The sequence below is a fragment of the Lepidochelys olivacea genome (assembly GCF_965140295.1).
Source record: "Lepidochelys olivacea isolate rLepOli2 genome assembly, chromosome: 10".
Classification (NCBI taxonomy): domain Eukaryota; kingdom Metazoa; phylum Chordata; order Testudines; family Cheloniidae; genus Lepidochelys; species Lepidochelys olivacea.
In genome coordinates this window covers 13,814,222-13,827,509 of record NC_140420.1, presented here as the reverse complement: position 1 = coordinate 13,827,509, position 13,288 = coordinate 13,814,222, and the positions used below count along the sequence as shown (strand labels likewise).

The 13,288-nt window shown below is 37.7% G+C and overlaps 1 protein-coding gene across 1 annotated transcript in view; it reads left to right on the top strand.

Annotated features, from left to right (window-relative positions):
* Positions 1–13,288, top strand: part of DNAAF5 (dynein axonemal assembly factor 5) — a 41,196-nt gene that overhangs the window by 3,469 nt on the left and 24,439 nt on the right. Inside the window, exons 5-6 of the mRNA XM_084641656.1 lie at positions 8,525–8,757; positions 11,162–11,374. Of these exons, the coding sequence (XP_084497782.1) occupies positions 8,525–8,757; positions 11,162–11,374 (446 nt within the window). The remainder of the gene's footprint in view (positions 1–8,524; positions 8,758–11,161; positions 11,375–13,288) is intronic.

The following is a 13,288-nucleotide window of genomic DNA, read 5'->3' as shown; positions in this document are numbered from 1 at the left end:
GCTTGAGAAGCTCCTCCTCAGTATATATGTATGCATAAAAGATATTAAGAAAAGGGAAGAGGATGTGAAAAATAAGTACTTGAAAGCAGTTGAAGCAGTCATAGTTGTCTACGGGACTGATCTTGTGAGGTGCTGAGTGCCCTCAGCTCCCACAAAGTTAAATGGGAGCTGAAGGTACTCAGAGTTAAGCTCTATGTATGTATTTGCTTAAGGGTAGGATTTTCAGAAGCTGTTCAGCATTGGTTTCAATGAGAGCATTATGTCAATGGTGAAACTCTCATTGACTTCAGTTAAAGCAGAGTTAGGCCTACACTGAGTGCATTAGAAAATCCCATTTTAACGAACTTCACCTCAAACTTTACATAAATCTTACTTACAGCTATAAAGATTGTACAGAATTGGTGCAAGTGCACAGATAGGCTTCACAAATTTTCTACAGAAGTTATTTTTCCTTTTTCCCCCCAGTAAGAAACATCTAGGCGTTTTTTGTTTGTTTGTTTCCATGGAGAAAGCCATCAGCCTGAATTAAAATATAAACAAAATAAAACCATATGACTTTGTAGTGGGTTAGCATTCATAGGTTATGCAGACTTTATTAAAGAAACTTCAACAATTTCTTCTTTGTTCTGTATTGATACATAACTCATTTTTGTCAGTCTCTCAAGTGTTCTATTGTAATGTATGTCTTCGCAACATTCTATTGGTATTTCTTACAATTAAAATATATTGGTCTACCAAGAGCTATCATATCTAATGAAAACTAAACCATTAAATTATAGGCTCATGTACACATACTTGTGCTAGCTCTGAAAGCTAGCATGAGCATAAATAGCACTGTAGTGTTAGCATAGGTAACGGCAGTGAAGGCATAGATGAGCTGTGCCAAGTACGTACCCACTGGTTTCAGGTGGTATTATACTCAGTACGTCTCAGCCTTGACTCTGCTGCTGCTACCCATACTACTGCAACTACACTGCTACTAAAACTCATGCCAACTCTCATCAAACTAGTGCAAGTTTGTATACATGAGCCGGGGAATCACATCTCTAGCTCATAGTGCAGACATAGCTATATAGCAGCTATGGGTTATTGTATTCAGTTTTCCAAGTCATCCACAGTATTGAATTTTTCTAGCATGAATGCAATCTTTCTACCACTGCCCTAGGCTGTGATACTAAAATGACTCCTGGATGCCAACTCTGTATGTAAGGAAGTTAATCTGGTTTATTGAATATACTTTCTTGGGGGGGTGTAAGTATGTATATATGTATATGTGTGTGTGTGTGTGTGTGTATATATATGTGTGTATATATATATATATATATATATATATATATATATATATATATATATATATATGATAGATTTGAATTATATGGTTTGAGCCAGATATGAGGTCAACATGAAGTAGTTTTCAGACTTGTCAGTCTGTATGACAAGTGCCTCAACCACTGCTGAACAGTAGCTTTCTGATATAATGGGGTTTGCCATTCATCACATAGCCAACTCCCCCAGGGTAACAACTTAAATTAGTACAAGAGGAAGAAAGAAAATGCAACAAAGACCAAGCCTGGTGTATTTGAGCATTTCCAGTAATCTAATTCTTGCATGATCCTCCAAACAAGAGTGTCCATGCTGACTGGTCACTAGATGTTATTTTAGTTAACATCTATGAAAATTTAAGTTGGATCTTGTTCACTAAATAAAAGGTACTCTGTAGAAGAGTGTTCAGAGAGGCACTTAATCCAGCCTTCGGAATTCCTATTCCTCATCTTCATTTCTGTCTCCTGTTCTCCTACCTTTTCTACTGCTATTCATCTGTTCAGACTTGCATCTCTGTTCTAATTAGTTACCATAATCACTGCCTTAATCAGCTGTAGGGATCCGTTTACCCTCTCCTCTGCTCCCCATTTCTTACCTTAATCAGCCTCCAGGATTTTGGTTCCCCCATCTTCCCTGAGCTGGAGGAGGAGGAATCTGTTAATAATTGAGAATATTTCAGAAATACTATACATTGCTAGTACCTTTACTCTGACCACTGCAATCATTGGCAGAACATGCCCACACTCTCAAAAAGAAGAGGCAGTACCTGAAAATGAGAATATATAAGTAAACTGTACTGTTAACCTTAAAATAAACAAAACCCAGATTGTGTTTTCACTAGAAAGGAGACTTATATGCATGCAAAACGTGGTTGGGAAATATCTACACTTCAGAAAAATTTAGGATTAAAGTCAGAAGATAAGGCCATAATTATTCTTGGCACATCTAGGGGTCAGAATGCACAACAGCTTGGGCTGATGGCTAGAATTAATTCATAAATAAATATAGACATTTCCATCTTCTCCTAAAACAGTGTTATCCTAGACACAGTTTCAAGCTCTGTTAATATTTTCCTATACTATAGGAGCCATTTTCTTTTCTTTTTTTTAAAATAAAAACAAATCCCATCCACTAGTTGCAGTTCAATGAATTTAGAAGTCGTATTGCTCCTTCTCACTCCTAGGGGGCATATGATTATATGTATATCCACAGTATTGCAGCTCTGTTGCAAAATTCAGATTTATTGAATGGCGTCATTTCAGGTTTCCTGTAACCTAAGGAGTCATATTTTTCCACCTGAGTCAAAGCCTTTTCTGTTGTTATCACAAATAAAAGTAGATGATGAGGGATATAGCCATATAGGGCTAAATTGTGATACCTTTACTCACATTTGCTAGTAATTTACCCTGAAAATAGTCCCATTGGCCTCAATGGGACTTCACATAAAATAGCCTCTCTCACAGGGAGTATAAATTATCATAATCTGGCCCAAAATAATTGGCAAGTGGGATAGGACTCATTACTATTTGCAGTCTCTGCACACTGCACATTGAAAAAGGGATGAAACGATACTGCAATCTCCTCCATTCAGCAATAAGACGGGACTGGATGACAGGGCATTGATCACTTGGTAATTGTCCTGTTCGTTTTCCCCTGAAACATCTGGCACTGGCCACTGTCGGAAGACAAGATACTGGGCTAGATGGACAATTGGTCTGAACCGGTATGGCCATTTTTATGTTAAGCTGTTTTTAAGGCAGAAACCGTGTGAGGAGAGGGAGAAGAGATGAGAAGGGAGGGTTGGGGAGAGAGAGACCCTGAGACATTAAGTTCTTCCTGAACAGTGAGACTGAGACACAGCATTCATGGGATAGCATGAAGCACCCAAATAAATTTAATGGCAGAAAAGCTTGCATCAAAATTATATTAAACTTCTAAGCAGATGTAAAGTCAGCCAGCAGAGGGGGAGAAAATGGAAGCAGTTAAGGGAAACTACTGTACCTTCCCTATTTTCCAAGGAAAACTAGGTGGGCAACAAAGGCTAACCTCTTCTTTGCGCCATATTATTTATACGTGGCTTTAACATTTATGTTGTGGCATGAAGCTTGTTTCCTGTCTTAGGTTTGTAAAGTTAATGTTTAAAACTATGCTTATGGATATTGGTGAGAGAGAGGGGGTTAAAGTGGGTAATTTATTGATTTGTACACTCAGATTTAACAGAACAAAATGCTCTTATGGTGTGAAAGAACAAGATCATGCTTGACTTGTCCCTACCTGCCAATCACGTCACAGAATCCCCAGCAACAAAATCCTTTCGATGACAGTGGGTTCCGGAGTCCTTTCTCTTTTGAAATTATATTTTTGTTAAAATTGTTTTACTTGGTAATGCTTGAATGAAAGGGGAAGCACGTCATAATAGTAACCGACGTGACATATCTGCGTAGCCTTCAAGGCAGTCAAGTTGATCTGTTGTTCGTTTTTATTTTTTCTTTCTGTGACGTAAGTTATAAAATTAGCTTTGGGACATGTAAATGGTAAAAAATGCCTTTGCTTCCTCCAATGATAAGAGAAATATTTGTCCTGTCACAGGCTGTTCATATTAATAGATGGTCAGCCTCATGAATTTTTAGATAATCACCCATCATTCATATATTTCCTTTGTAAAGATAATGATAGGTTTTTAAAAATATCTGCAATGAAGGCTGAGGGAAAATTTTGCCCTTTTCATGAATGTTGTGATCGGTATTCTAAATGTAAAAGAGCACGCTAAAGCAATCTTAGTAGTTGTGAAATAATGCTGCTGTTTGTTACCCATATTAAAATTAGAGTAGGACGGAGGAAGAAGAAGGTTCAAGAAAAACAGAAACTAGTATGACTTCTCGTAATTGATTCTAAAATGTTTTAACTTACCTTGGGAAAGGAGGATTGTCATGGAAAGGAAATACTTTATTCTCATTGTTATAAGTAGTTATTTGTGGTATGGTATTGCCTTAGGCCCCAGTTGAGACAAGCCCTATTATGTTAGGATCTTTACAAACACATAGGTTACAATATAAATAGACAAGATATACAAAAGGTGGGTGAAAGGATGTTATACCCTTTGACAAAGGGGGAAACTGAGACACAGAAAGTAAGTGACCTGTCTCAAGTCACATAAGCAGTCTGCAACTTCCTCACAATTCTGAATGAAGGAGCTGCCACTAGCATGAAAGGTGACCATACCTCTGAAAGGGTACTTCCATTGGTAATAAAAGCAAATGCTTCCTCCGTGAATTTTGTCCATGCAGAGGCCATTGCCTACTTTGCATTACAGCACATCATGCTCAGCACCCTATTGAGTATCTGTGGGTACTTTGTTATCGTCCAATGGTTCACGAATCAGAAAAGAAACTATAACCATGACAGCACATCCTGCCTATTATCGCTCTGTTTCCAAAAGCCTGATGAGTCTGAATAATTCTCCTCTTGCTTGCTCTCTTAGTTGAATTTTGTATGGGCCTTGAGTTTTTGGAGTTATTACATGTTATCTCAGAATATAGTCAAAAATGTCCTCCAGAGCTAAAATGAATAGTATCCATCGGCTTCTGTTTTCTTTTTTTGTCCACTGCCTTCTCTTTAGCACTGGATTCCAAAATCTCTTTTCCTGAAAACTTAAATAAGTGAAAGTGAGGCTATTAAATTTTTCTTCGAAAGCATTAAAAGCATAGTAAGGTTTCTTATCCTATAGTTAAGCAAGGTGTCTCTGGAATGGGTCCCTTTACACTACTCAGTTCCTCTGATATGTTGATAGTTTTCACATGAAGAATCTAGGAATTCCTTGAGGAAAAATAAGTTGCTATTCTAGGAAGCATTACAGCCACTGGAGACCTCACAGAATCTGCACCAAACTCTTGAACCAGATCAGACTTTGCTACAAATGTTTTCATCCCAGATTACTGTTTTTAGGAAATAACCTCCTCCTACACCACTTGCAATGTCTTCACAAGTGTTTTATATTCTAGAATGGGTGGCAACACATCTTTAAAATGCCAAGATCAGTGAAGATGCACCTTCAAAAATTGGTACTAAGAGCAGTTCACCATTCAGTATTGGCACCGTCTACATTACTGGTCCTGTTTCCAGGACCTTCTTTGGTGTCCTCTTCAGTGTTGTATTTACCTACACCATTTTCAGATAAGGTGCAAATGCAGGCATCCCCTATGAATTAATGCATATCATCAGGGATATGTGTTACCATGAGTGCGATTGATGAGGGAACAGCAAAGCTGATCGGTTTTGGTGTTCCTACCATGAAAGATAAAACATACCACAAGAGGGAACTTTGGTGCAACGTATTAGTTAAAATAACATATTTGTTAGTATTTAATTGCATCTTTTTTGAATATGTTTCTAGTGGAATTATTTTAATGGAACTTACCACTGGTAGGAAAGTGAGCTACTTCATAAGCCAGTCTTTGCTACAGAGCTGTGTGAGACAATGCTCTGATAAAAGAAAAGTGCTTCGCAATGTTGAGCAAACCGCCCCAACGCTGCCCAGTTGTATCCGTTTTTTTAAATTCATCTTGCTTGCTAAAGTTCTGCATTAAGTCTTCAATGAAAAGATAGTTGCAGAGCCTTCTGAGGAAATTACCTGGTAATATTGTACTTCAGTCCCAAGAAGTTAATAATTACTTTAAGATTCCTTCCTGCCATTTACTTTTACTGCCAGATTGCATCTGATAGTGTCTCTCTAGCTATGCATGATAAAAGAGAAAAGGATGATTTACCACTGAGTCTTACCTGTGTCTTGAAATAAGATTAGGAATTTGTGGTGTCTTGTTGCAAGTTTTGTATTTATCTATGTATCTGTACCATCTGTTTTATATTTCAGTTTCTGGTATTTTAAGTTCCATTTTATTCTTTGTGATTATGTTTTAACATTTGCGTCTATTTGCTTCCTTTTCAAAACATATTATAAAAAGAATTCCATGATAATGAGTGATTCATTGTAAATCTATATTTCAGGATCTAGAATTCCTTCTTTTCCATTAAGGGCTGTAATGCATTTTCCTTAACCACCCTTTTGTACTTGCAAGCTAATGAACCTGACACCTCAGCCTTACTGTGCTTTGATCTCATGATGATAGACACTGCGGGTGGGGCGGGGAGTGAAGGCTGCCCTAATATTCAGTGCCAACTATACAACTGAATGGTTTTCCATTGAGCAACCATTGCCTTGGGATACAGGTGCAAACAGTTTATAGTGAGGGGGGGGAATGCTTTGACAGCAGGTAGCTACAGGAATTAAATGTCTGCATTTGAACATCTGAAATGAAGGAACTATTGAAAAGGAATGGTCAGAATCCTTTTTAAAAAAAAACCTTCTGCCTCAGGTCAAATAGAATGCCACTCCATATTTGTTGTCTCAGGCAGATTTCCTCATTTGACCTTTGCTATTCACTGTCAATTCTTATAATCCAAGTGCTCTCTTCCATACACAAAAGAAGCAATAATCAAACAGTGTCTTATGTTTTAAAGAATTTTATTTTAAATAGTTACTTCATAGGCATTTTTTTACCTTGTGTCAGATTTCAATCTTTTGTATACCCAATGCTGTTTACCTATGATCAGATTTTTTGATTTATTTATTTATTTTATTTGAGCATGAGCTTTCCTGAGCTACAGCTCACTTCATCGGATGCATACCGTGGAAACTGCAGCAGACTTTATATACACACAGAGATCATGAAACAATGGACACAAATCAGATGTCAAGAATTATAACATTCATAAACCAGTCGGAGAACACTTCAATCTCTCTGGTCACGCAATCACAGACATGAAAGTTGCTATCTTAAAACAAAAAAACTTCAAATCCAGACTCCAGCTAGAAACTGCTGAATTGGAATTCATTTGCAAATTGGATACTATTAATTTAGGCTTAAATAGAGACTGGGAGTGGCTAAGTCATTATGCAAGGTAGCCTATTTCCCCTTGTTTTTTCCTACCCCCCCCCCCAACGTTCTGGTTAAACTTGGATTTAAACTTGGAGAGTGGTCAGTTTGGATGAGCTATTGCCAGCAGGAGAGTGAGTTTGTGTGTGTGTGTGTGTGTGTCCGGGAAAAGGGGGGGGGGGTGTGAGAGCCTGGATTTGTGCTGGACATGGCCCACCTTGATTACCATGCACATTGTGTAGAGAGTTGTCACTTTGGATGGGCTATTACCAGCAGGAGAGTGAGTTTGTGTGTCGGGGGTGGAGGGTGAGAAAACCTGGATTTGTGCTGGTAATGGCCCAACTTGATGATTACTTTAGATAAGCTATTACCAGCAGGACAGTGGGGTGGGAGGAGGTATTGTTTCATGATCTCTGTGTGTATATAAAGTCTGCTGCAATTTCCACGGTATGCATCCGATGAAGTGAGCTGTAGCTCACGAAAGTTCATGCTCAAATAAATTGGTTAGTCTCTAAGGTGCCACAAGTACTCTTTTTCTTTTTATGAAGTACAAGGAGGCACACTTGCCAATTCCTGCTGTGTTCTGACACCCTGAAAAGAATATATTTTTTTTCTTTTTTGAAACCTGTATATAATGTTTCTCATGCTATTTCAAAGTTTTTCTGACTGCTGCGTGCTGTCTCAATTGTGTTTGAGCCAGGGATGCCACCAAGCTTGTTTTGAAAAAGTCCAGCTTTTCTTGTTTTTCTTTTTGTTTGTTTGCTTCCATTTGATTTTTAAAATAACAGTAAAAAGGAGATTATTTCTTTGTGTCATATGCTTTGAGATTGGCTAAAATGCATTTGCCATGTTGGGCGGTGAGCTTCTTATTTTCCTTCCTCTCTCCTTTATACATTTTTTAAAAAATAAAGCATGTAATGAAAATACCAGCTTTCCAATGATATAAGTGCTTTGAGCTCTACTAATGAAAATTGCTATATAACACCAAGGTGGTATTAATATTACTTATTAAATAACTACATTTTCAAAGTGTTAAATGGAGTTTAATAGCATTGTGCAATTAAAAAGTCAATGGCATTCTCCCAGATAAAGCCACATGCAGTGCTTTGAATCATGTACTTCACATAGAAGCAAAAAAGACATTATTTTTGTTATGAATCAACACCATTAACCTTTTCTAAAATTTTCTGCGAAGCATTTGTAGTGCTTTTCCTGAACTTTCCTTCTGTTTTTTTGTTTTGTTTTGTTTTTTTTCCCTCTTCTCCTAGTGGTTCGACCAGAATTGGGATGTCGGGAGCTTGTTACAAGAAACCTCTCCAAAATTCTTCCAGGTCTCTGTCATGATGTAACTGACTGGGTTGAAGGCACAAGAATAAAAGCATCTCAGCTTCTGTTTATATTATTGCTACATGCAGAGGATCACATTACACAGCACATGGAGCTACTGCTTAGAACTTTGTACCGAGTATGCTTAGATGAAGAGAATAATGTGGTTAGAAATGTGAGTTTGCCTTTTTTAGATATCTACAATACCCTAAATAGAGACCCAATCTTAAATAGTCTTGAGTGTATGGGGCTATTTCCTTTAGTTCCCAGTGAAGTCCAGGGGAGGAGAGGGAAGTGCTCAGCACCACTCAGGATTGGGTCCATGTGGCTAAAATTAAACTATTTTTAATTAACTGAAAATAAATTTTAAAATATTTTACTTAACATGTTGGGAAAAGTCCTCATCCTGTAATTGAGCTCAAAGGAGTATTTGGCACACAAACAACTAACAACATGAGTGAACTGGGCCAATAATTTCTCTCCCCTCTCGTTTCTTTTAAGGGTCCTAAACTCATGAGTTGCCATCGCACTCTTCCCACAGGATATAAAATAATGTTACAATTGCCACTTGTTAATAGTGCTTTGAATCTCATTTCTCTTTTATAAAATGTTTCAAAGAAATACTGTTATGGGAAAAGATGATGCTAGTGATTCTGTTGAACTCAGTGAGAGTTTTGCCAGAGTACAGATGCATGATCAAGATCCCCAGTAGTTTTAAATGTTTTTAGGGAGGATGTTAAACATTTTGTAGATTTTTATGTGTATTTGTTAAAATAAATTTTATTTTTGTATGATTCATGTGAAGACCAAAACTGAGACTATTCAAATGGTTTTCACTTCTTGTGCCAACAAGAGAAGCATTAACGGCCTCTTAAAAATCATAAGCACCAGATTTAAGTGTAAATGCCTTGGGGCAACAAATTCCATTTTAAAAATATGTGAAGTTCATGCCCTTTCTAGTTAATTTCACTTGTTATCTCTCAGCGCATAATCTAACCATAACATTAAGGTATGTTTATTTCATATGATAGCCATCAGTGTTCAGACACATCAGTTATCCAAGTAAATGCTTCCTTCCCACTGTTGTGTTTAGACAAGAAATAGAACACTTTTTCTAATAGATTTATGTAAGCCAGTGCCTTAAAATACACAGTTCTTATTGATTTTTATCAACAGGCAAAACTCTCATAGATTATCAGTCACGGCTGCATTTACAAAATAATTAAACCAAATTTTTCAAAGGGTATAAAGGACGGGGGGTTTTTTATATAATTTTAACAATTAAATCTCATTCCTGTTTGTTTATTTTACTGCCACCGGAACACACAAAAAATAAGCTGTAACAAAAAGTTCCATTGCCAGTTTCCAATTTTTGTTACTTTCACATTGCCTGGACTATCTGCAGCCAGTATATGTCAACAAAGGTTGGTTTTCCAAATCAAGCTTCTGTATGGGATAGTGCTATTATGGAAGCCAAATGAAGTCTGGATTTCATTTCTTATCCTTACTTCTCTCTACACCCTCTGCATTCCTCCTCTTCTCACAGATTGCACCCTCCTCCCATATATCAGATTTTAGATCTCTTCACACCCATTCTCCCTGATTCTACTCCACATGTGTGGTCCTGAGCCAGAGCACTTTAGGCTGAAGTTGATTCTGTTCTCACAAGCTAAGCAGAGGTGCACCTGATCAGTACTTGGAGGAAGAAAACTCAGAATGTTGTAGGAAACAGTACTGGTGATTCAGTTAGGAGCATTCTCTGCCCTGTGAGTCATCACTGAACCAATGCCCGAGCATTGGGTTAGGGGATTCTAAGGGTATGTCTACACTGCAGTTAAACATCCGTGGTTGGCCCATGTCAGCTGACTCGGGCTCAGGCTGCGGGGCTGTTCAGGTGCTGTGTACACATTCGGGCTTGTGCTGGAGCCTAGGCCTTGGGACTCGTCTGCATGCCAGAGAGGGATACATAGTACTTGGCAGCCCTGCTAGCACCGAGAATGAAAGATTGAAAGGAGCAGGCTCTTTCTGTATGGAGTACACAATGCTATCACTAGGCTGCCACGTATACTTGACTCCTCTGCATGCCAGAGAAAAATACAAAGGTGCTTCTCTAAAACACAGTTTTGAGAGGAGTGTGAATGCAACAAAAAATGGATTACTTCTTTTTTGAGTTTTGTGTATATATATATATATATATATATATATATATAAATGAGGGTAGGGGGTGTGCCTCAGACCAGTTTTCGCAGGGGTTGGGGGGACCCTGAACCAGGAAATCTGGGACATCTGGTCACCCTAAGCTAGAGATCTATTACACTGTGCTTTACAACTTTCTCATGAAAGTTTGAGTCTGATGCTGAGAAGGGTGCTTGCATGCCTTATTATGAGCTTTCTGAACACATGTCAAGAAAATTTTTTCATGCATGCAGTCATTACTGAGTGAGCGGAAAGGCCTATAAGCCAATTGCTGAAGTATTTAAAAAACAGCTGGAATCATAAAAAGAGGAAGGGCCAGGATATGATGAATGGTCTTTGTGTTTTCAAAATAATCCTCAAGTTATGTTTATTCTCTTTTACAGTGTGTGAAAGCAGCAGAGTTGATTGGAACATTTGTTAACCCTAAGGTATCTCTGAAGTTACTGGTGTCGGCCCTTGAAAAAACACCTATGCCTTCTTATCTCATGATTCTAGCTGCAGTGATACGAGGTTGCCCAAGACAAGTCTTAAAGCCTCATTTGTCTTATCTTGCCAACACACTCTCACAACCTGAGATCTGTCAGCGATCTGAAGAGGTAAGGATAAATGGAAAATCCAAAACAGCCCAGGACTTAGACCACTGGTTCTCAGACTTTAAGTCTTAGCATACCACATCTAAAAGCCAAAAGTGATTGGCAAACCACTTTTGTTGTTTTTAACTGTAGTTTATAACGGATTCTTGTTCTCATACTATACTTCAAATCCATCTGCATGCCACCTGATTGTGGCCCACATACTGTAATTTGCGAACCACTGAGTTAGACTGTACCTTACTTTAGAAAATTTTACAAGCAATTTTGCGGATTGAAAAAAAAAGTTATATTAAAGTAACAAGTCCCCTTCTCATACCATGGAAATACTGACCAAAATAATAGCAGTTCTGTTTAAATTATTGTGCACACAAGTTTTTCATTTGTGATTGTCTGTTTGCACACAATCTTGCATATGTTCAGTTCAAACTACACTGGGTTATATAGGTCTTAGTTAATATAGTTATAAGATATTGATTTTTCCCTGCCATCAAAACTTCAAGTTATCTACATTAGGCTAACTTTCTGCTTTTAAACCTATGAACGTCATTCCCATGTATTGCAATGGTAGTCAATTGGATTAATCCAAAGGCACCATTTGGCCCTTGTTTTGATAAGTTCATCATGTATAGAATCCAAACAAATGAATTTACTTTGTCCCTTCCCAGCTCTGCAGTCCAGCTAAATAAAAATGATTGATACAATCATTACAAGCGTTTTCTTGGTAATAGTGATTGGCATGTTATATTTCACAAAGAGAAGTGCTTCCTTTTAATGCTAGCTTTTTGGATATTAATATTTGATTTTTAAAAGGCAATGATCCAGTATGTTTAAATGTGCATTTAGGAACACTCTTTGCAAAAAGCTTTAGCATTTAAGCTGCTTACATTTGGGTTCCTTCATCCTAAAAATGCAGGATGAAGACACTTCCATCATGATAAAATTGCTCTTAAGCACACACATAACTAACGTGCAGTAGATGGATTTCATGGGACGTGAGCCTGAAGGCGGTTCTTACTATACTGTTTTGAAGTGCCCGTATTCTTTGTGAGCCATATAGTGAGAGTGATGTTTACAATTAATTAGCATTAAGGCATTGCATGTATTTTTTTTTTCCTTTGGTGTACTTCCTCACCTGTTACATTTTCTTTGCCTGTGTTAATTATTCTGCATGTAACTGTTCAGCTGAAAGGATCCTTAGATCTCAGTATCTTGACCCTTTCAGATTGGTGTATGAAAGGTTCTTTCTCCAATATGGAGTGGGCTCTCTAGTGTAACAGTTGAAATTCAGGAGTTCTTCACCCCTTTCTTCTATTTCCGGATCTGCAGCATGTTCTGTTACTGGTATACAAGAAAGATCCATACAGTCTACCAAGCCTTCTCCTTAATTAAGATTCTAGCTTTCTTTCCAGGAGGAGTTTGAAATGTTAAGCCTCTGCCCTTAGAATGACTAGCAGGGGATCTTCAGGGATATGCAGTTGGCCAATACCCTGTCTCCAGAAGATTCTTTGTACCCCTTGTCAGATTTATAATTCCTTTTAAGAAGATTATTCTAGTGTTACAGGATCTGTTTAATTCTCCCTTTGAGACAATGTAGTTCTTTCCTCTTTAAGTCCTTGTTTTAATGGCATGTGTTTGAGTGATTCTTAGAATGCTCAGAATTGGCCTCAATCACACTGAAATACGTTATTCTTAGGGATCTATTCCACTGGAAGCACCACCACCTCTGGGTGTTCAAACAATGAGTCCACAGGACAGATCTGCAAAAGTGCCATGTGATCTTCTAGAAATTAACTCTATTCGACAATATAGAGAGTAGACAGACCTAACTTTTCTATTTGAGAAATAATTCTTTATCAGAGTGAGAGAATGATATATAAATGACATCAGATAAATACCATTTATAGGTAAGAGTATTCT